At 42.2% G+C, this 24,626-nt stretch overlaps 3 protein-coding genes across 8 annotated transcripts in view; 2 read left to right on the forward strand and 1 right to left on the reverse strand.

The window, feature by feature from the left end:
* Window positions 1-14,758, reverse strand: part of LOC124005511 (spectrin beta chain, non-erythrocytic 1-like) — an 80,016-nt gene extending 65,258 nt beyond the window's left edge. For 3 of the 6 annotated variants that reach the window (XM_046314856.1, XM_046314855.1, XM_046314851.1), the window contains exons 1-4: window positions 14,243-14,737; window positions 4,772-4,945; window positions 4,015-4,166; window positions 3,373-3,546 (exon numbers count right to left, since the gene is read on the reverse strand). In XM_046314856.1, the coding sequence (XP_046170812.1) occupies window positions 3,373-3,546; window positions 4,015-4,166; window positions 4,772-4,922 (477 nt within the window). In that variant the 5' untranslated portion in view covers window positions 4,923-4,945; window positions 14,243-14,737. Of the gene's footprint in view, window positions 1-3,372; window positions 3,547-4,014; window positions 4,167-4,771; window positions 4,946-14,242 lie in introns of all 6 variants that reach the window. The other 3 variants (XM_046314858.1, XM_046314854.1, XM_046314853.1) reach the window with 2 other exon arrangements.
* Window positions 14,759-16,009: 1,251 nt separating this feature from the next.
* Window positions 16,010-19,055, forward strand: LOC124005618 (flavin reductase (NADPH)-like). The gene is made up of 5 exons (XM_046315035.1): window positions 16,010-16,236; window positions 17,040-17,201; window positions 17,586-17,675; window positions 17,781-17,912; window positions 18,420-19,055. The coding sequence occupies exons 1-5, from the start codon at window positions 16,152-16,154 to the stop codon at window positions 18,572-18,574; spliced, it is 624 nt and encodes a 207-aa protein (XP_046170991.1). The 5' UTR covers window positions 16,010-16,151; the 3' UTR covers window positions 18,575-19,055.
* An 831-nt stretch (window positions 19,056-19,886) lies between these two features.
* On the forward strand, window positions 19,887-22,728 carry LOC124005713 (SERTA domain-containing protein 3-like). Its single transcript, XM_046315196.1, has 2 exons — window positions 19,887-20,310; window positions 20,561-22,728. Exon 2 carries the CDS (start codon window positions 20,590-20,592, stop codon window positions 21,400-21,402), a length of 813 nt encoding a protein of 270 aa, XP_046171152.1. The 5' UTR covers window positions 19,887-20,310; window positions 20,561-20,589; the 3' UTR covers window positions 21,403-22,728.
* Window positions 22,729-24,626: the final 1,898 nt, after the last annotated feature.

A 24,626-nucleotide genomic window follows, 5' to 3' on the forward strand; every position in this document is an offset into this window, starting at 1 on the left:
AAAACAAGAGTTTCTAATGGACATATTCAAGGTTCCTCCCTCCCCATTTCGTTACATTTGCTCTGTTTGGTTCTTAAATAGTAAACGGTTTCTGTTGCAAGACGTAATGAATACACCCCAATAGTCACACAACTGCATTGCATGTCTCGTCACAAACTCGCACACAGACGTGTGCCTGTCATGTTGGGAGGAAGGCCACAGAATCATGACAACATCACTGTGCGCCTGCATCTATGACAGCCATTGGCCCAATCATGTCACGGTGACATGATACATATTAATGGGAGGGTTGACACCCTAGTATCTGCTAGACCACCCATGTCAACAAATCACACCTCATCCACAAGCAGACACGCTCACTCACACTGGAATGCAACTGGAGGCTTATAGGACTCTACTGCATGTATACACGGTTTAGTCTCCACCTACAGGGAATATGTTATATGTGATTCAATTATGGTAGGATAGCACTACTAATTACAAGGAGAACAACTGAACAACTATAGTTCAAATGAACTGCTGCCTAAAACCAAACTGACTTTTCACAAGAGCCAATGAGGACATTCCATCTCTAAAATGTACCTTATCTGCTCATACCTCAGATCAGGCAGATTTGAAATAGCCTTGATCGCAGTGCATGTCATCCAACAGTAAACAAGATGCTTGAGAGAAACAAACCGTCTGGCCGTGAGAGAGAAGAATACACCACGCAGGTCACAATTAGGTAGCATGAACACAACGACACTGAATGAAGCCACAAGAAAGGATCGTGAAGTTACTAAATGTAATGGAGGTGTCAAGCGTTTATTAGTCTTAAAATCGGCTCCTGGAGATCATTTACCTCCTGGAGGCCTCTATTCCTCCTTTCCTTTCCTCTCTTTCCCCCCTTTCTCTCGCTGTGTCTGCTGCCTGCTGCAGTGGCTAGGCCTTGCCTGCTGACTGGGCAAAGTCACCTGGAACAGTCCAAGGGTAGGGGAGGGGTGGAAGGAGAGGGAGAGAGAAAGGAAGAGAGAGAAAGAAAGAGAGAGGGAAACAGAAAGGGAGGAGAGACATAGTAAACTAAAAGAGGAGTGTGAGGAGAGAGGGACGAGACAACCACAAACGGTTGCAGAATCGGTGACAGAGAAGGAAGGAGGAGTGGCAGAGAGAGAAGGGGGGGAGGTGGGGGAGGAGAATAGGTGCTGACTGAATCTTGCCCTGGCCGGAGCCCCACCCCTTGCTCCCTAAAGCACAAATCAGTTTCCAATAACGCGCTCCTCCTCTTTCACTGCATGCAAAATTTAAGAGGCCATCGACTCACTGGCTCCACAGTCGGTGCAGTGGAATGGGATGCCGGCCAAAAGTGCCCCAGCTAATCTGTAATCCCCGTTAGAAGGCAGAGCGATAAGCTATGCCATGCTAGCCTCTCCTCCTAACTCCATAGGCACCACTAGCCTGCGTCCCTGAATCATATTTACAGAGTGACGCTGATTTGAACAACGCAAGACATGCGTTTGTGCTGAGACCACCACTGTCCTGAAGGCGACAACAAAAGCCAAACGATTTTGTGCTACTTACATGCCTGTCACTTGTCTGTGGTATCGCGTCCTGTAAGGCCTTGTGCCCATTGCATGCGTATGTCTCTGAGGCAGATGTCAGACAGTATGTCCTTGTTTGAGATCCAACTACGATCAGGACCAGAGTGACATTGCTAGCAACGTCACACAGTGATGATACGGCATGTTTCAAGGCTTCTCCATACAGTATTTTGGCCAGTGTATAAATCAGTGGGATTTCTGCCCTTACTCCTCTTAAATTAAGACAGTGCTGAAACCAGCATGCCTGTTGTGTCAAAATCATGACAATAATATACACAGAATGTTGGCCTACTTCTGTTTACCGCTGGGACACAAGAAGTGGATACCTTTATCCATCAGTGCTAAATCTGTCTCAGCTCAAAGACTGATGAGAAAGAGTGACAAAAAGTAGGATAAGACTTTGTTCTTGTGTTTGAAGGTGTATTACAACCTCATCCCCAGGCTATTGCACACAGCGCATATAAGCATGGGCTATCAACGATTCAAAGTCGGCGTGAGTGCAGCGTTTCCCAAATTAGGGGTCGCACCTGATTTTAAAATGGGTTTACGAGAGAAACTCTGATTTAAAAAAAAAAAAATTAAGTGCTTGGTTCATAGAACCGGGGTTACGTCAGTAACCTCCGATGCAGTAAACAAAGCGGTTTGTGTTTTCTTCGTACAAATGTGGCTGTATCTTTTGTACCGTTTAAGCCCACAAGCCGCGCAGGACTCATTAGAACAGAGTGGACAAGACCAGGCACTAATGCAATGATGATGTTCTTTTCTACACAGAAGATCATACACAATTATTGCCTGATGATCTTCTGAACTTCCCAATGCCTTTCTGAGGGTTTTCAGTCACTTCAAACCATACCTCCTTCAGAAATACTGTCAAAAGTACTGTCAGACTGATTTGTAATAGACTATCATAGCCCATATTATAAAAAGCAAACATTCATTCCAGGGACTGGATTCAATCTAGGGACTGCAGTGACGCCTCTTGCACTGAGATGCAGTGCCTTAGACCGCTGTGCCACAGCGGTCTAAGGCACTTAGACACTTAAATATCAAAATGGGGTCACGGGCCAAATCAATTTTGGGGACCACTGCCTTAGTAGGAGTGCCCATAGAATTCTATGGGAGTGACCAACCGAGTAAAGTACTTGTCATCATTTAATTTTAGCAAATCACACGACTGCGAGGCATGGGAAAGGTTAGAGGGAAGGTGTTGTGGGAGACATTAACTAAATGCCTATGTGCCGGAAGTTTCTCCCAGCCATTCTGTATTGGCTAAAGAAGGCCGAGTTTGATGCATTGATCCACCAGACTCTTCCTGACTATTTGGGCGGAAGAGTCTGGAGACTACATTAGATGTATTAGAACTGCAGCAGATTGGCTCTGATGTCATGCACCAGTCGGAAACAGGAGTTTGTAGAAACAACGATGCACACCCACGTAAGCTTCGTCATCCACATGCTGACTGAGTTCAAAAGTACCCCACGGGGGACAAAGATGGAATAGAGCTACACAGCACTAGAACATACCGTCCCCAACATGAGACACACTGAGGCCTGCAGGAACTGGAAGCCAAAAATACCTCAGAAGAGGTTAAGCTAGCAGCAGGTCTTAAGCACAATCCCAACAGGGGACAGGAACGTCCCAACAGGGGACAGGAACGTCCCAACAGGGGACAGGAACGTCCCCACTGGAGTTGGCTGCGTGACAAAATGTTTTTAAAAATGTCAATCCAAAATACAACCACAACAGAAGCCACAGAGACAAACAACACCATGCAACACCAGGACTAGGTGACTACCTGGAAGCGAAGGATGACGGTCCAGATGAGGCCAAGGGTGAGACGGTGGTTGCCGTCGACGATGTCGTGTGAGCCGACGTTCTCCAGGTGGACCCTCTGCTCCTTGAGGAACTGCAGGGCCTTGTCCACGTTCTCCAGGCAGTGGATACGCATGCGACCCCGCGTGGGCCTCGGCTAGGGGAGGGAGGGATGGGGGAGGGAATGAGGGAGAGAAGGAGAGAAGGGTGAGAGGACAGCAAGGTAAGGAGATAGAGGGAACAAGAGTGGAATGGTGAGAGGGTAATGGTTGATTGGTCAAAGCAATCTGCAGGGGAAATATAGATTTCTTTGATCCCAATGCCTTTATATTAAGACAATGTTATTCTCATAAAACCACAATGGCAAAGAAAGCGTGCAAATGCTGCACACCCATCCAATTGTCAAACCCCATTATGCGGATTACTATTCTCATACGATTACACATGACATATAGCTGCAGTGCTGACAACATTCATGAAACATTTAGACGTGAATGAACAATATTTGGTACAAAAAATAACTACAATGCAGAGCTCTTTGTTGAATAGTTTTGCGCTTGTTCTCCTAGCATCTGCTGACTGAAAGGTAGACTGTGGTTGGGAACCAGAGAATGGGTTGACCGACCAGCATCTCCCCAGACAGGACCTCCAGCAGCCTGGTGAGCATGTAGCCGTCCCGGAGGTCGTTATAGAGATCAGCGATTCGACAGGACACTCTTGCCAGGTGGGAGTTCACCCACTTAGTGAAGGTCTTCTTCTGGACAGCATCTCTCTCTTCTGCAGGAGAGATGAGATAAACACAGGGCTTACAGATGTAGGATCTTAATTTGAGCCAGTTTGCTACAGCAGGAAAATAATCCTGCAGCAACAGGAAATGTGAATTATTATGTGGAATTGAATGGACATTTTTGTAGGGGTCTGACATTTTAAAGTTGAAATCACAAACTTTTAAAACCTGGAATACACTATGAGCTTTGCAGGAAAATGCTCAGCAACACAAGAGTGATCAAATGAAGATCCTACATTTGTAGTTCATCAGGATAGAGCTCTGATCGGTGATGTAGTGACTAAACCTCACATCTGAGTTATTCCCCCAGTCACTACTGGTCCACTCAGAGTCCGAGTCCAAGTCCGAGTCACCGCTGGCCCGGTCTGAGTCCTGGACTCAAGTACTATAGCACTGGCTCTGATATATCAACCATACCTCCTTGTCAGTAGCCCCTGTATGATAGATCATGAATCAAGTCCTTCTATAAACTTTGAACCTCCATCAGGTATACATGGAGGTCTATAAAGCTTGTGTCTTTTGTGAGTGATGGAGCTGTGACTGAGGCAGGTGAAGGTGCTGTTGTTCCTCTAGTCCAGTATCTCTATCCACCCACCTGCCAAGGCCTTGATGCGGGAACACTCAAACAGCTTGGAGCTGGTGACCTCAGTTTCCCAGTGTCCCGAGCTGCCTGCCAGACGGGTGTTGTTGTTGTTGAGCTGGCGTTGGGCCTCCGCGTTGTCCAGGTCTGTGGAGGCATTGGCCATTGCGCCTGTTTCCCTGAGCGACCCTACAGACACACGGTGGGAGAGTTAGGTAGAGTACAGTACATTTAGGATGCGGATCACATGCCCCCTTTATCACCCCCATAGAAACAAATGATACTGTACATATAAATACATAAACTCGAACACCATGCAGGAAATCTGAATCACAACAACTGTGTTTAAGGGCAAAGCGCATGCATGTTTTGATAGAGCTCCAGTCCACACCATATATTTACTAATCCAGGGGTGGGGCTATGAACAGTCATAGATATCTATGATTTCCGAAGCACAAATCACGCATTGAATCAAACCCATTTGCTAATGTTAATGATAATTCCTCAACGAGAGAGTTGCTGCGTTTATCCTCCAATCCCTCTGGCTCTTTGTCGTGTTACAGTCACGTAAGTGTGAATATGGACGTGTAAAAGTGTCAGTGTGCGGGGGAATCTGTGAGGGGGGAAAAAATGGACTTTCTTTGCAATGGGAGACGGAGCGAGGTTGAACTCTTTTCTGTTACAACACCAGCTGTGGTCCTCGAGGCACCTCACAAAGCACAAAGATTTCAAAAGCAGTCAAGACGTGAAAGGCAAGAGTAAACACTGAATTACATGCTCAGCACTCTTAAAAGGTTGAAATATTCTAGTCTGGTTGGAAATCAAATTTTCAGAGGATTATGGTCATCATTCAATATGAAGCTGGGAGGAGTCTGTGTTACTGAAACTGTAAGGCTTGGGATCACGGCAGAGTGTGAATTATACAGCAACATTCGGGGGTCTCTATTTATTTCACAGGACTTCCTATTTTATGGGCCTAATATGACCTATAGCCGGGCACATTTTGGACTTCTAACCCCTTTTAAACATTGTGTGTTTGAAAGGTCTGTGTGATTAACGCGCTGAGCTAGAGTGGTCTTTTATACTTAAAAAAAAAATGTCTGTAGATTCCGAATAGGTTGAGCTATCTATGAAAAGCTATCTATGAAAAGCTATCTATGAACAGTTGAGACTCTCACGAACATGGACATGTAACATGTTGTGCTCTACGGCGCTCACGAGCGACACAAAAGTCGTTCGAAGGGTAAGGGGTTCTTCTACATAGAAGATCATTGGAAATCCCAGGACATCTATAATACTGTAATAAGCTCACATAGTTTCTGTCACAAACTCCACACATTTGTCACTGGCTAGCTGGATATGTATTTCCCAGCATTCAGCATTCATATGAATTCATTTGATCAGGTTTTTGCTTTGGCAGACCTTTTTTTTAAATGACATATCAGTAAAAGTCATGAATGCAACTGTTTATTTCAAATTGTTTTGTGTTCTATTTGTGGCCCTGGTTATCCTGAAAATAATATGGTAAAACACCTCATTGTGAGGCTGAACATAAGGGCTCGACATGCAGATCAAATAAAACAGATCAATGAAAAGCCAACGTTTCCTGGCATCTCAGGACTGATAGGGTTTATGGTAAATATGGTAAACATGTATTAGCTTTTAAGGGGGCGTGAACACAACCAGTAATGCTTTCATCTGATTGTCAAACAAATCTCTCCAGAAAGTAAGCTACCTGCGCATGTTGGTCCACTGCAAAATAATTCCAGCATTCAAACAGCGTCCTGTGTACTCACCATTTAATGAATGGAACGAGACATCTGTGACAAAACATTTTCCGATTGTCATTATTAGGCCTACACTCGTCTAGCCTGAATTAAAGACCCCGTGCTGTCTTTTAATTTTATTTTTCAATCCTCAATCATTTATTTCCCTGAGCCTCCTTCGGCCACTGAAATGCTCAGTCTGACTGACTGTGTGGGCGTACAAATTTGAATATTTTGACATACTGTCCTGAGCTGGAGTTGGACCCTGAAAGCGACAACTTCCACAGGTGTGTTATGCCTTTTTGTTTTCATGACAAAACAAAGTAGCCTACAACATGCATGTTAAATTGCCATATCATTGTTGTACTGTTTTCAATAGGTCACCAGAAGATGCAGCATCAGAACATCCTGTTTGCGTGGTGGGCTCTGGTACAGTAATTCACAACACCTAACACCTCAATTCCCTACACCAGAGAGGAATTCCCAGGCAACAAGCCAGGTGCTCCAGTAGCGCTCTGTCTGGGACCTTCTCACTTCCTACTTCCTGTCAGAGAGAAGCAGAAGTCCTTTGAGGAGCTATAGAAACCATTGCAGAAATGTCACGAACTGCCCTTTATTTAATATGGAAATGCAGAATTATTTTAGGGATCTCTTGCTAAATATTCAAAGTGAACATAAGTGATAGTTGATAATGTTGCAAGTTCGTTAGCGAGAGCACAAGACACACAGAGAGAGAGAGGGAACAACCATTTATTTATTTTCATATTTACCACTGTAGCAGGACAAAACTGCATTTCAAAAAATGCTTTCCCAACTGTAATTCGCACACTGGCTGAGGGTCATATGATAGATAGATAGATAGATAGATAGATAGATAGATAGATAGATAGATAGATAGATAGATAGATAGATAGATAGATAGATAGATAGATAGATAGATAGATAGATAGATAGATAGATAGATAGATAGATAGATATTGCAAGTGTTGTTGTATTAGATGGTTGTGAATGGCTGTGTACATCAAGAAATAAAAGTTATAGGGCGACACACAATTGGTCTAGCGTCGTCCGGGTTAGGGAGGGTTTGGCAGGTAGGGATATCCTTGTCTCATCGCGCACTAGCGACTCCTTTGGCGGGCCGGGCGCAGTGCATGCTGACCAGGTCGCTAGGTGTACGGTGTTTCCTCCGACATATTGGTGCGGCTGGCTTCCGGGTTAAGAAGCAGTGCGGCTTGGTTGGGTTGTGTTTCGGAGGACGCATGACTTTCGACCTTCGTCTCTCCCGAGCACGTACGGGAGTTGTAGCGATGAGACAAGACAGTAACTACTAACAATTGGATACTACGAAATTGGGGAGGAAAAGGGGGTAAAAAAAAAAAAAATACATTAAAAAAATAAAATAAAGGTTGAGTCAGAAAGAAATTGCAGTAAATATTAGACATCTAAGCAGCCATATGAGACATACAAAATAAAATGTCAAAAAAGCCTCACAGACATGTATATGTCACCAGAGGGACCTCCACTATCAGCTTCTATAGAATTATGAGCCCAACATAGAGACATTCTGAAAAATATGAACGCAGCACACCAATCAGGAGAGTATTCTCAATTCCAGAAATGAGGTCATCAATAAATTAAAATTATAATATTTCAGGAAACAATTGGAAATGTACAGTAAATACGTATCATACTGAGATCATACTGTGGTAGGCAGGTAGCCTAGTGGTTAAGAGCGTTGGACTAGTAACAGAAATGTTGCAAGATCGAATCCCCGAGCTGACAAGGTCAAAATCTGTCGTTCTGCCCCAGAACAAGGCAGTTAACCCACTGTTCCTAGGCTGTAATTGAAAGTAAGAATTTGTTCTTAATTCTTAACTGACTTGCCTAGTTAAATAAAGGTTTAAAAAAATACTGAGATCATACTTACACATTGTTCAACATGATCTTAATCTGTTTCAGATTGGGTCAAAGGATCAATGCAATGCTCAGTGAAATTCATATTTAGAGAAAGCTACTGTAACAATCACACCACAGGTGTGCGTGCATGCGTGTGTGCGTCCCTACAGCAGCTCCAGAGACTGCACTTGGAGGCGTCAGCAATTACATCTCCATGACAGCTCAAAAGCTGGTGTGTCCTAAAATCACATACTACCAGACACTACTAGCCACTTGAGCCACGAAACAGGTGGTACTGTATGTCACATACTTACTGAACAACATCACCTTTATACAGAAAGACCCCACATGTCACAAAAATTAACACACTACCCACTTCCTTTTCAAGGGACCGCACGCACATTATAATTCCATGGTCATGTACTGTACGGTGAAGGACGTCACACTGACAGAAGGCCACCATACAGCCACAATGGTCACCAATGCATTAAGGCTCCATCCAAACTGTCACACTGTCATATATGTCAAATGTATTGGCCTGAGCTGTTGCTAGACCTAGGTCGCTCTGGCAGGCCTTTCCTAGACCTACCACCTGGGGTCCCTCTAATAAGACAGTCTTTTAGCTTAAGGATCCCACTAACTGACGTGATGTGGTTCTTCCTGGTAAACAAACACACCTGTGAGTGTCTCAGCGTACCAGAGGACCCTCTCACATATCCAAGACGCTCCGCATGGAAACAAAAACACTGTTGCTCTCCAGCAATAATCCAGCCCACATATGCTTCTGCTGCTATCGGGACAGTTCACTGACGAATCTCATCTATCCGGGGTGCATGACTGTTTCTACCATCAACGACAGCAGCCTACATAGCCTACATCTAGCTGGGTAACAGCTAGCGTGGTGATCAGGCTAGCCCTCAACAGAGAATCCAATGGCGATCAGACTAAAATGAAGCAATAACAGGTTCTGGCAAACAAGGGACGACACAGGGTTCCATACATGTCCATGACATCTCCACAAGAGACACGACAAGGCAACATGCCTAAGCCCTTTGATCCCTCTGGTGCTGGGAAAAGGTCAGAGACAGTCGACTGCACCTTTGACAACACAATCACCATGCTACAACCACTGAACTTTAGTAAACACTGAGTCCTTACGGTTTCTTGCTACAACTTGTGCATAGTACAGGGCAGGAGAAGCCCTGCTGTGGCCACAATTCAGACCTCAGAAGTCTGAACATACATTCAGGATTCTCTTAGTGGGTTAGTCTGGCCCTGATCATTTTCTGTGTCGCTGTGTTCTGCTGCTTCTGTTCTTTACAGACCGCCTCATCCCTTTGTAGCGCAAATCAATTGTAGATACTGCAATATTCTATAGTGACGTAGGCACAATTCAGATCGGCCATCTTTGTTTTCGCCAGTTTGTTTCTGGCTCTTGTTCAGCATTCTCCTCCAAAGCACTCAACATTATTATTGCTCTTTGGCTACACCATGTCACCCGGCTACAACTATAAATCTCCAGCCAGCCGGCGTGGCGTAAGACTCAGGCTGTATCCCCCCACCCATCCCCTTTCCCACTGCCCCAAACATGCTTCTGGAAAGGAGGGCTCTGGTACAGTAATTCACAACACCCAACACCTCAATCTCCTCACCAGAGAATTCCCAGGCAACAAGCCAGGTGCTCCAGTAGCGCTCTGTCTGTGACCTTCTCACTTCCTACTTCCTGTCAGAGAGAAGCAGAGGTCCTTTGAGGAGCTATGAAAACCATTGCAGAAATGTCACAAACTGCCCTTTATTTAAGATTAAGATTATTTTACGGATCTCTTTCTGTTGCATTAAATCTGTTTGGGTTTATTCTATCCCGAGTATCCCCTCCTTGTAAAAATATTTCATTGGTCTTGATTACATTTGTGTCCTCTTTGCAAACATTGATACTGTAAAAGATACAGAACATTTTAAAACCTAAATGTATCATAGTAGTGTTGCTAAATATTGTGAACATATTTCTCTTCCTGAAAATCCCCCTCCATTACACGGTCAAATGAACACATCTTGACAATCATCAAAGTGAAGGAGGTCGGTTTTGTTGTCAATAATTTCAGCTCCAGGAATAGATATGCGAGTGACACCCTGACCCCAAGCTCTCTTCACTGTGTGAGGAGTAAGTGAGCTAAAGAAACTAAGCCACTATGGAAAGGAGAGGATAGAAGAGGAGAAGAGAGGGAGAAGTTCCTGTGAGTGTAACCGATGTGAAATGGCTAGCTAGTTAGCGGTGGTGCGCGGCTTTTGTGGAACGATGGGTAATGATGCTTCGTGGGTGACTGTTGTTGATGTGTGCAGAGGGTCCCTGGTTCGAGCCCGGGTAGGGGCGAGGGGACGGACTAAAGTTATACTGTTACATTGGTGCCGTGACCCGGATCACTGGTTGCTGCGGAAAAGGAGGAGGTCAAAAAGGGGGTGAGTGTAACGGATGTTAAATGGCTAGCTAAGTTAGCAGTGGTGCGCGCTAATAGTGTTTCAATCGGTGACGTCACTCGCTTTGAGACCTTGAAGTAGTGGTTCCCCTTGCTCTGCAAGGGCCGCGGCTTTTGTGGAGCGATGGGTAACGATGCTTCGTGGGTGACTATTGTTGATGTGTGTAGAGGAGCCCGGCGAGGGGACGGACTAAAGTTGTACTGTTACATGAGGATAGACAGATGCCACGCCACATTACACACCACAGAATTGAGGACCTTTAATTCTGTCCCCCTCAGGCTGGGGACTGGTCTTACTGGTTCCCCCTGCTTTTTCATTCTGCTTGTCATCAATCTTTTACACAGCTTTGTGTATCAGAGGACATTTTTTTTACTTTGACCTTTACTTTCCACACGATATTGCGGTCAATTGTCATAAAATGGAGAACACTCGGAGTATTGGCTATATGGCTAGGTAATTTTCTGAAGGCACACTTCTGTAGTATCAGTAGAGAGCCAGGCCTTTTATTGTGTTTAAATGTAAAGACAATAGGTTATCTACTGTGGTCAAGGGACAGAAGACCCAGAACACACAAAAAACAAAAAAACAGTTCCGTAAGCCCTTTATCTGAAACAACTTCACTTTAGCCTATCAGATGTTATACTGCATCACATTTCCAGAAGTATTGGCTATATCAATGGCATGTATCACTGTGTAGCTGAACAAGCTCTCTTTATTTCCTCCTTCCTTACTGCTCATGCGCTCTTAAAGTGGCAGCGCACGGTGAAGGCTCCGAGCAGATTTCGCCACAACTGTCTCACCACAGGGAAATGTAGCCTTTCAGTAGTGTCAGTTTGGATGGCTAGCATAGGCTTACTAGAACAGTAGGCCTTGTTAAAAACCTCTCTGGGATAAGCGGGACGCCAATAGCCAGGGAAAATGCAGAGCGCCAAATTCAAATAAAATACTATAAAAATCTAACTTTCATTAAATCACACATGTACGATACCAAATTAAAGCTACACTCGTTGTGAATCCAGCCAACATGTCAGATTTCAAAAAGATTATATTATTTGATGATAGCACAACAGTAAACAATGAGAGAGTAGCATATTTCAACTCTGCAGACACAGAAATAAAATATAAATCATGCCTTACCTTTGACGAGCTTCTTTTGTTGGCACTCCAATGTGTCCCATAAACATCACAAATGGTCCTTTTGTTCGATTAATTCCGTCCATATATATCCAAAATGTCCATTTATTTGGCATGTTTGATCCATAAAAACACTGGTTACAACTTGACCAACGTCACTACAAAATATCTCAAAAGTTACCTGTAAACTTTGCCAAAACATTTCAAACTACTTTTGTAATACAACTATAGGTATTTTTAAACGTAAATAATCGATCAAATTGAAGACTGGATGATCTGTGTTCAATACAGGAAGACAACACACTCAAGCATGCTTTCTGGTCTTGCACAACTATCAAACAGTACACATGACCTGACACTTGTTCAAGATGGCCGTACTTCTTCATTACACAAAGGAATAACCTCAACCAATTTCTAAAGACTGGTGACATCCAGTGGGAGCGGTAGGAACTGCAAACAAGTCTCTTAGAAATCTGGTTTCCCAATGAAATTACATTTACATTTAAGTCATTTAGCAGACGCTCTTATCCAGAGCGACTTACAAAAATCTCATTGAATAGACAGTGACCTCAAAAACAAAATATGAATGGTTTGTCCTCTGGGTTTTGCCTGCTACATAAGTTATGTTATACTCACAGACATGATTCAAACAGTTTTAGAAACTTCAGAGTGTGTTCTATACAAATCCACTAATAATATGCATATCTTATATTCTGAGGATGAGTAGCAGGAAGTTGAATTTGGGCACGCTATTTATCCAAAAGTGAAAATGCTGCCCCCTATCCCGAAGAAGTTTTAATTAACTTATTATTATTATTATTATTTTCAAAGTCAACATTGGCCTATAAGACTGGATGTCAAAATATGCTAATGTTAAACCATAAATTCTAATTTGCATTCAGAATAAATTAGTTATTGACATCCCTTTTTGCCTTTGCACACAAATTTGCTGAAGTGTCTGAATTGGACATGTTTGCGTCCGGTGACAGATCCGTACAATGCCAATGGACAGCCGGTAGTAGCGTGACGTCACAGTACGCCACTGACTGCGTTGCAACTGATCGCTCTAGTCAAGTCACAATTTAAACATCTGTGTGTGACCAACTGTGACAACAGCTACGCCCAGCCCTACGGTCGACAAAAAATATATATAGTTCAGTGAACAGAATTTAGGAATGATCCACACAAACGCTCGGCACATTAGATACATATTTCTCATTTCAAAGCTGCATGATTCGGCTATCAATAATAGTGCCTGGTGGTGACTATCCATGGTGATGTTGAGGTGGGCTACTACAGTGTCGACGCAATTGTCTGTGCATGCCTATGTGTAAGAAGGCAGGGCAAAAGAGAATATTAACGACAGGTGTTTTGTTATGGAATATGCGTGGAAAGGTACAAATGTTGTCGGGCTGCTTAACTCCCTATTGTGTAATCGTTTTTAACCTTAAAATGATTACATACGACGTGCATCCCTACCACCGCCGTCTCGTTGGTCCATTCCGAACGTAGGCTATGATCACCGTCCCCTGCACCATCCCATATCAAGTGCATGGTGCGTTTCTTTGGATGAACACTTTCTTAAGCAAGAAAGTGGCTACATTAAGATGACATCGTCTATGCTATAATTGTCATAGGGCTAATCTGCTGCTGGATCAAATAGCTTTTACATTTGAACTACTTTTAATGTAGTTGCGGTCCAATAACGTAGTGTAGGCTCCGTATGGCTATAGACTACTATATGTACAAGCATGTTATTTGGTGCTCCCTTAGGCTACTGCTTTCAAGAATATGGCTTCATTGTGAGATGCAATTAATGTTCTAAAGGTGTCATGCAAATGTAATACATTTATGTGCGTTTAATGATCAGGAACATGCGCGGACCAATTCTAAATAATTAAACGTTGTATAAGGCCTATCCTAACCCGTCAATATTTGCTATTCAAAGCCTATGCACAAATAGTAGCCTAACTAGTATGTATGGCAAACTGCGAGCTAAACAAAACCACATGCCTAATATCCAGCCAAATAAAATGAAACAGCATAAAATACAGCCCTATAGAATCACTGCAGTAGCCTTAGCCAATGCAGGCCGGTGTTGCTGCATCTCCCACGAAAACAGGCACCTCGAATTGTTCATGCTCAATTATATTGGAAATGTTATTTATATATATATATATATATAGACATGCAGCATTCGCTACAACGACCTTACCTTAACCCCAATTCCAGGTATGAGTTTGTTTTTCACCGAAATAGACGTGAAATCAGTCGATGAGGTGCCTGTATCAATGAACCAGTGAGCAAATTATGAACAGAGCCTCGCGACGCCGTGTTTCTTCGCTGGCATAGTAGTCAAGTACCCTATACAAATATATATATATACAGCGGACTGTGGGATCAGTATAAAGATCTGGCTAATAAAGCCATTTAATGCGGTAATACATGTAAATTCCCTGCTGTGGCTAGTGGGACCACGAGACTGCCATGAAAGGTGTCTTGCAACCAGGCAAAAATGCTTGATCAAATAATCCAAGCCGGTGGGCTCCGATATCCTGTCCACTTGATAGCCTACGCGCTCGCACTCCCTCTCGCTCCACCCGTGATACTGCTAGAGAGAATTCGGCATTAGTGCGTCGAAGGAACTCACCTCCGTATAGCGAAAGAGAGAACGAAGTATTATCTACTTCACTTGCTTTGCCAATGTTAACACGTTTCCCATGCCAATAAAGTCCTTGAATTGAAATTGAATTGAGAGAGAGAAAGAGACAGAGACAGAAGGGGGGGGGGGGTTTACCCGTTATAAATGGTTCCAAGGGATTACAGATAGAAATAGAGATGACCTAGGATTATTTTCCTTAAAAATAGAGATGCATTATAATTATTTTCATATCTCTATGAAATTGTTTGAATGTGTTAGATGCCCCCTTCCATTCCCCGTGAACATATTTCATTTGAGAACATATAGTTTGCGACTATTGGAAGGTAGTTTATGTCATACCGGGATTTGTTTGTGGTGTAATTGTTTTATTTATTTATTTATTATTAGTTTATTTTGATTTAACTAGGCAAGTCAGTTAAGAACAAATTATTATTTACAATGCTTTTGGGCAAGTATGTGCCGCCCAATCACAGGCGGATGTGATACAGCCTGTACTCGAAACCAGGGACTGTAGTGACTCCTCTTGCACAAGATGCAGTACCTTAGACCACTTCGCCACTTGGGAGGTGGAATTATTGGCAAGTAGGCATATTATTAAAAGTGCATTCACATAAACTCATTGTATTTCTGGTATGTAAACAGATGATTAACAGTTAACTACATAGCTGCAGGTTAGTAGGAGGGCTAAGGGTGCTACAGCACCCCATGAAATTCTGAATTTAAAAAATGATTTGTACCTGAAGTGACGTAAAAATGAATCTACTTCAACCTTCAGTAATTGTTCTCTCCTCATCTATAAATTACATGAATGTCCCATAATGAAGAGCCTTTCATACAGGGACCATTTTATGGGAATGCATCTATCAAGGAAAAGTGGGCCTATGTTATGTAACAGAGGTGGTTCTCTGAACCGTCTCTTCCCCCGGCAACTGTATCGCAATGAGTCTGGCGAGAGAAGAATATGTGAACCACATTCACATTCGACACCTGTAGGGGGTGGAGACAATCACAGGGACAGGTGAACAGATCAGGCCATGACACTCTTGACATATTTTGGGAAATGCCAACCTTTCAGAACTTTGTATCTCCAGACAGAGAACAAAAACAGAATACGTGACTTAAAAGTCTATAAAAGGAATATGTCTTGCCATGAAAATCAACCGTGCGCTATGGTTGATCTGGAAAGATCAACTGACAATAAAGTTTTGAAATTCACACAAAAAAACAGGACTTCTGCACAATGTAACCCTGTTGTGACTGTGTGCGTTTTCCTTTAATTGATGGGGCTGGGAGGATCTATTGCGGAAGTGAGCCTTTTTTGATTATCTAAAAAGGAGCGTTTCCCAAAGTGTCAAAGAGGTTCATTCTGCACGTGTGTTTGCGGATATTGTTGCACACGATCAACGAAGCAAGAAATTGTAACATTCTTCTGTGACCAGTGATATTTTCTTAATCTGTTATTATGTCAGAATCGATCAAGAATGTTGCAATATTTGGGGCCACGGGAATGACCGGACTGGTGACCTTACCACTGGCTGTTGCAGCGGGTAGGCAACGTTTCGAAATGACATGATTTACAAATGGTTGTAGGAGATGATAGGTTAGTGATATGTTATTTACACAATCCCTCATATAGCATTTGCTGTGTAGACTGGCCCAAAGGTGATCGGAGTGTTTTGCCATGTTTCTAAACTATGCTGAACGTTTTCTATGCAATGCTATAGGACAGTAGACATCTGTCATTAACATATGCTATGCTAGTGTAATTGGAAGTATCAATGGTCATCTGGGCTATTTTCCACAGCCTTCCTCTGGGAAAAAAACAGGTATTATATATTGTGCTGTTATTTTATATTATATTCCAATCTGATCTATGCTATTAATTACATAGTTTCAAATGAATAGCCTAAGAATGTAACCCAGTTGTCAATGCTATTTATAAAATGCACACTCAATCACATGTGGCTAACGTGCTAAAATATGCAGATATAATTTGACTTGTTTGATTCACAAGCGTTTTCGTTTCCTTGCTCTGATATCACGAGACAAAAGTGTCGAGTCATGCAAGTCGTTATAGTGTTCTGCTGACTCGTGATTGCTATGAGTGCGTGGCAGATACGTGATAAAGTCCACTGTCTTGCTTATCGTGCTTATCCATAACACTGGGATGGCCTCATCAATTCGATCCATGGCCGTGCTCTAGAATTGAGATCGATTCGTCAAAAATGAACCAATTACATATTCCACTCATCTTCATATTCCAATCAGACTGAAATACCTATGGATCATTGGTAGATGATAAGATGACTCAATAAATTCACAATGCTTCTTTGTTCACCATTGCCCACAGGTTACAATGTGACAGTGCTGGTGAGGGACCCTGCCAGGCTACCTGCAGAACACAAAGCCTGCAGGGTGGTGGTAGGAGATGTCCTCAATAAGGAAGATGTGAAAAAGACTATACAGGGTCAGGATGCTGTTATCATCATTCTAGGCACCAGGACTGACCTCGGTAAGTTTAGGCAGTCTTTCATTAGTAAGTTATAGGAATGTTAAGTTAGTGAAAACATATGTGCAGTTGTGTGAATTAAACCAAGTTATAACAGATATGTTATAGGGGTTGGGTTAAATGCGGAAGACACATTTCAGTTGAAGGCATTCAGTTGTACAACTGACTAGGTATCCCCCTTTCCCTTTATACAAGCTGAAATCAATCTTGAAGTAAAAAACAAAATGGAAGTGTTCAGGAGTCTCATTAAAACATGTTTTCTGCTCTGAGGTTAAAAAAAATGTTTTGTAATAATATTCAGGGTGAGTTGCAGTAACTAACTGCACTAGGGGTTGCTTAGGCCAGGATATTGGTCGGTATGTTCATGTTTAAAGTTGTAATCCACAGGTCCCACAACAATGATGTCAGAAGGAACCAGAAACATCCTAGACGCCATGAAGGCTGGGGGGATCCGCAAAGTAGTTGGCTGCATGTCAGGTACAGAGGAATCTTGGACAGTCAGGGTTACAGAATCTTTCCAACTTCCAATAAACCACCATAAAGAAAGCACATCCTTATATCGTCCCCCTCTCTGCTTCACAGCCTTCCTCCTATGGGACCGGTCTAAAGTGCCACCCAGGCTCCTGCCGGTCACGGAGGACCATGATAGGATGTACATGGCGCTGAAGGAGTCAGGGCTGGATTTTGTGGCTGTCATGCCCCCTCACATCGACGGTTAGTCATAGCCCTTCCTCATTTCCTGAATCATGAGAAATGTAATATTGTACTACCATAGACGCATACTGTAAGTGATTGCAGTAGTGACATGATAGGCCTATCATCCTTCCTCACACTCTAACCCACTGGGCAAAGATGGAAATTCAACGTCTATTCCACATTGGTTCAATGTAATTTTATTGAAATGATGTGGGAAAAACGTTGATTGAAAGTGTGTGCCCAGTGGGTAGGTACTGGATGGATTAGTGTTATTCAACTGATATTAAAATAAATAGAGTCACACACTCAATTTTTTTATTTCAAAAAAATAGTTTACAGTTTATTCCCCATTGGTCAGCACCTGTATATTAAATAATGTTCTCAGGGGGTGCTCCAGCTAATGCTTTTTATTCAGCTGATATTAAACATTCTAAACCTATTGAGATAAACATTTTCTGAATATCTAATAATATTAGGTGCCTTATATTAAACTGCTAAATATAAATGCACTGCTATTCCCAACAGATAACTTCCCTTTGACTGAGAAGTACACAGTGACAGAGAACATGCTGAAAGGGCGCGTCATTTCCAAATATGACCTGGGACACTTCTTCATCAAGTGCTTGTCCATCTCTGACTGGGACAGGAAGACCGTTGGGGTTTGCGGGGAGTACAGTTAACCCTAACTAGACAGAGCCCCCCTCCTTCCCTGTTTCCATGAAGCAGTTACCACAGCTGGCCTATTAGACATCGCAACTTAGATCTTATTTCTACAGGCCAATCTTTCTTGATTGAAAGAAATGGCAGCTTTGGCCTTTGCTAATGTTTTGTAATTATTTTCATTATCTTGACAATGGATATTATAATGTAGGAAAAACGTAATATGTTAATCATCTTTGTAGTTGTTGTGGGCCTCGGACTTTGTGCAGACTATATCGTTCAAATATATATTTTTTCCTAACAGCAATTTAATGTTGAATGTACAGTATGAGTACCAAGTGAGTCAGCAATTAGGCCTATGTGTTATTGATAGCCTATGCCTACTTGTAGCCTGATCGTGTGCTGTGCCAACAAATGTAGACTACAAATGTATATATTCCTAAGAATCATATAATATGTCATCATTTTATAGCTTGCTTTTCAAATAAAGGGTTGCCAGTCTTTGTGTCACTCTCTCTAGAAAAACATGTCGACAATGTTTATCAGAGGTATTTGCTGGCACTATGTTGCTATTGAGGGTGACCAGCTGAACTGGAGTTTGAACCAATAACTGTGGTTTTTGGTGAACTAGCACCTGACCTGTGCCATGAAGGTCTCAAAAGTCTTCTTGGCAGAGGCAGTAGTACACTCACATACAGAGTCACTATTTCCGATATCTAGAAGTGTCACATACACAAGCCCCTTTGTGAACACTTTAAACAAAAGCTTAGAGACTGCTGTGACTATCCCACCACTGTCAACACTAATATAGAGACAAACAGGTAGGCATGCAATGACTTGTGAAATCTAATATCACAGTATCATGGGCATGCAAAGCATTCAGTAACTTGTTGAGCAATGTAGCTCGTGACAGTCCATAGCTGGCTTTGTCAAAATAGGCCAGCCTACTGTAAACCCAAAGAAGTTGCTTGCTTATCATAAACTCATGTTTTAAAAAAAAGTTATATTTACTTATTTTAATTTAGTATTATTTGAGAAATGTTATCCGATTCACCTGCATTAGTAATTTGCCTTAAATATGTATTTTTTATTCTTATGTAGGCTACCCTAGTGATGTAATGCACTCATGTAACTCGCCGCTTGTCACTATTTCCAGCACCCAGGGAAAATACTACAGTATAAGCTAAAACCACTCCTCCAATAGAAATCGCTGATCACACTTGGGGTGCGTTCGTAAATTAATTCTGGCTATCTACTCAGTTTTATGAGTACACTCTGCAACACGGGAGGCAATTTACGAACGCACCATTGTAGATGAAGGCATGACGACCATGGCTAGCTAAACTCATGCGTAGAAACACATTATCGGGTCTAACGGTCGTCTCGCGACAAATCACAGGCAAAAGTTATTTTGACGAAAATGAAAACGTTTCAGTTTGTCACGAAGTTTGAGTAATAATATGTTCAACTACTTACGACGGTGTGCTTTTAGATTTCGAGAAAATTGAGAACTAATGAAGAATTGTTCACTTCTCTCCTTGACTTGATTTTGGCGAGAGTCAAACCTCTCGCTTCGCCTTTTCCTCTCTGGTGAAACTTAAATCTCGGGCGGGAACAAGTTTACGTTTTAGTTTGCCGGTGGATTGTGTACGGAGTTGGCGAGCTAGGCAAACAAATATATTTGGAGCTAACAGCATTCTTTACATTTGTATATTGAAAAGATACCTGGAGCCAGAAGAACAGTTGCGCACGACAGGTTTGTTGTTTTGTCAAATTTCGACAAAGTAACGTTAAGGAAGTGAAGAGAAAGCTATTGCTAGCTACCTAGCTAACCAACGTTAGCTACTGTACTAACGTTAGCTGTCTAGGCATTTATTTACTAGCTAATTATCACCGGGACATAGCTATATTACTAGCTAATTATTATCCCACAACTGCAGTCAACTCACCATGTAACGTGATGTGATCTTTAAAGATTCTTACCAAGTTTTGTGTTCTCCCTCCAGCTAACAGTAACAACGTTTGGTCGAGGAGGATGATGATATCCAAGGGACAGAAGCGCAAACTTCATGATGATGTCGTGGGGTGCATGCGTAGCGCCACTTGGGAGAGCCAGCGGCAGTCAGTGCTGGGCATCTCCCTCGACAAGTACCACCGCGGGAAGGCACTGGTGGAGCCTAGTTTGCGCCGCTCGGTGTTGATAGCCAACACCCTGCGGCAGATACACATAGAAAACAAGCCTCCATCTGGGCTAGTTAACCTGACAGGACCTGTGCCACCCATGGTCCCATCTAACCCCTGCACCCAACGGGAGTCTGGTCTGGGTGTTGTAAACAGTGTCGAGGACATGGAGGAGGTCTGGATGTCCTCGGAGAGTGACTTCTCCCTGTCAGCTGCAGTCTCCTCCATCCTGAAAGAACTAGACTTGGCTGTTGATGGAGGGCCAGGGCCTCAGGCACCTCAGAGGACACCTTTCATGTCCATTGAGAACCTACCTGGAGACGTGGGGTCCAGACAGGCCCCCACATGGCACTGGAGTTCTGAGTGGCGCCCTGGGGGTTCTAGAACCTCAGAGGGGGTGGCTTTTGGTAGTGTGGAGGAGGTCATGCATTCCAGCTACCTGCATGATGTGAAACTGGATGAACTTTTCCATGACATTGACACGTCTGTGTTTGACAGGGAGATGGGGGTCCGAGCTCTCTCTGCTGCAGCCAGTGACGAGCTGCTTAAGTATTTACCCTCTCTGTCCTCCGTTCCACCCACTTCACCCTCTCCCTTCTCCCTCAACCAGAGCTTCAGGGACCTGAATGAGCTGGAGCACATCATGGAAATACTGGTAGAGTCTTGATCACCAGAACTTTGAGGAAATTATTACATTATTAAGAGAACAAGATGTTGAAATGTAGTGTTTACTCTGTCCAGTTTATCACATGGTTTAATGACTGAAATGTGCTGTTTTTATACAAAAGAATGAAAGGCTGAATGAGAGACTAGCCTACTTTTTTAATTAGTGGTGTTTTAAATGTTAAATGTAATATCCATTATGTCTAGCTATATTAAGAGATTATATTGTAAGATATTGCTAATAGCAAAGCAGTTCAGATTGATGTCCAATTAATTAATTAGTGGGTAGGATTGACTCAAACAGTTGGAATTTTGGATTACCATTACATGCCTCAGGCATCTATTGAAGAGAAGATAGAGGACAGTTTTTAAATGTGAAAAAAAAACTCTAACCTGAGGGGAAATGTCTTCTGTGAAGAAATCCATTTCATTGGTAAGTTGTGGGTTAATGTTGAACACATTCTCACATCCTTCAATATCACAAAAGTACATCTACCTTTATTTAACTAGGCAAGTCAGTTAAGGACAAATTCTTATTTTCAATGACGGCTTAGGAACAGTGGGATAACTGCCTGTTCAGGGGCAGAATGACAGATTTGTACCTTGTCAGCTCGGGGATTTGAACTTGCAACCTTCCAGTTACTAGTCCAACCAGCCCTAACCACTAGGCTACCCTGCCACCCTATAATACTGCATTGTATTTGTCAGTATGCTCTTTAGTAGTAGTCTACTTTGCCAAACCAGTATGCATAATTAGGCTACATATTGAGCTGTGCCACTAACTTACAGTTAGCTTCAGCCATTAGCAAATACAAATATTACCTTAACCTGAGTTACTGGCTGTGAAATGTCATGGTGCTTACCAGTAGTTCAATATCCGGTTATAACAGCTGGAGGTAATATAGAGGAATTCCTCAATTTGGTTCTGTTGTGTGTGTGCAATGATGTCTAAGGGGGGAAATTGTGTTTTTTTTTTTGCAGTAACTTGGTTTTTGTATTATCCCAAACGAACTTGGCAGTTTCATCAATAAGGATTTCATTAACGTTTATTGTGCTGCATTTTTATAGAAAATGTCTAACCAGTGTCAGAAATGGTTCAAAGGAGGAGTTATTTATAGAAACTTAATATTTAAATGTTCAGCTAAATATGTAATCTTTATGTTTCACAATTGCAGTTTGTTTTACATTACATTACATTTAAGTCATTTAGCAGACGCTCTTATCCAGAGCGACTTACATATTCTTGCTTATATAATGTATTTTGGCTTAATACCCTGAAAAAGGAAATTATGCCCACATTTTACAATAAAATACATGTAAGTGCACTGTCTAATTTATGCCCATTGACGTAGTATAAATTCTGAAATTAAACGGGTTTGTGCCAATCTTTTCAAACAGTTTCACTTGTCTAAACTGCGGCAGTAGAATCACACCTCTTCGGTGGGGATCCTGCTGCAGAACACGAGCAAGCAGCCAGAGAAAAATACTCAATGTACCGTGTTGACCCCTAGTGGACATAAGTGTCAGAACAATGCAAGTGTAGCTGGATCATGTGCTGTTGAATTGTTGAAGTGCATGTGAAAAGTGTAATAAGTTTGTAGCAACTGATAATGTATTAACTAACTGCCAATAATGTAATCGCTGCTAATGTAATAACCTTTGTATTTATCATGTAATAAATAGCCAATAAATATACTGAACGCATAACGTGATAGCTTTTTTGCGCGTAATGTAATCATTATTACATTATGCTTTGATTGCAGACATTGAAACCAATCGATAGCGATAGCGCTGACAACATCTAAGTATTCATATGGAAAACTCCTGGTAGCTCATAAAGCCGAAATCATTTGAATTTCAAGCGTGCCATATTGGTGAATGGGCCCAGAGAAAGGAGATGGAATCTCATTGGGTAATGAATTGAGGAACGTTTAACGCCCCACCCAGCAGACTGTCTACAAATCTCGTTCACGTTATGCAGCGTCACACGGTTGCTAAAATAATCGTCTCACAATCTCTTTGTGTCAGGGTATGAGTCGAGAAACGGTTATTTTCCTCGACCGTACTTAATTTCACGATTCCAAAGCTATACAGTATCACATATAGCAATTTAAATAGCTCATATCATGGAAAATATTTGTAATTCTGTACATCTTGTTGACAAAATTCATGCTAATGTTGACTTTTTGAGCTTAGCGCCCAATTGACTCCCATTCACCCCTTGAAGGAGAGCGCTTCTTGTCCCATAATAATAGCCCAGCATGCACCTCGTGGCCCATTGCCTTATTATGGACAACGTTTCCCATCTCCTCAAAAGTATATCTGCCCTTGCGAATGTCAGACTCCACTCTGTGAGGCTCATCGATCTGCAGTTTGAACATGGTGAGACTAGACTCCTAAATTGATAGTGTAGTTTGTTTAAGCAGCTAAATATATACTTTACATGGTGATATTGTCTTTGGTATTATTGTGTGTAGCCAGCCTATAGAGCAAGCATTGCATTGTGAACTTTGTCGTCGACTTGAGCTGCAACAGATTTCCACAACGATTTTCTATGTTGCTACCAACCTTATTACAATGCCAAAATTTCTCTCACATATGTGTTATTTCACACTGTAAATTAAAGGAATGGGTGGTTTTGGGTGAAAATGTTCTTTAATGTCTATGGTATGAGGGTGCAAGCTTCCTCATAGCCTGCCGGCCAGTGATTGGACTGTGTTAGCACGTGGTCTTGTGTGACGGAAAATGTATACTGAACAAAAATAAACGCAACATGCAACAATTTCAAAGATTTTACTTAAGTTACAGCTCATATAAGGAAATCAGTCAGTTTAAATCAATCCATTAGGCCCTAATCTATGGATTCCACATGACTGAGAATACAGATATGTTGGTCAGAGCTACCCAGTGGTGGAAAAAGTTCCCAATAGCCATATTTGAGTAAAATGAATAGCCATATAGAGTGAAAATGAAAGTCAGACAGTAAAATATTACTTGACTAAAAGTCTAAAAGTATTTGGTTTTAAATATACTTAAATATCAAAAGTAAAAGTATAAATACTTTGAAATTCCTTATATTAAGAGAAGCAGAGCGCACCATTTTGTTGTTTTTAAAATTTACGGACATTATTTACAAAATATGCATTTGTGTTTTGTGAGTCCACCAGGCCAGAGGCAGTACCATGTGTTTTACCATTTTCCTGTCCTGCTAAGCATTCAAAAGAGTAC

Source organism: Oncorhynchus gorbuscha, linkage group LG19, assembly GCF_021184085.1.
Source record: "Oncorhynchus gorbuscha isolate QuinsamMale2020 ecotype Even-year linkage group LG19, OgorEven_v1.0, whole genome shotgun sequence".
Lineage (NCBI taxonomy): Eukaryota > Metazoa > Chordata > Actinopteri > Salmoniformes > Salmonidae > Oncorhynchus > Oncorhynchus gorbuscha.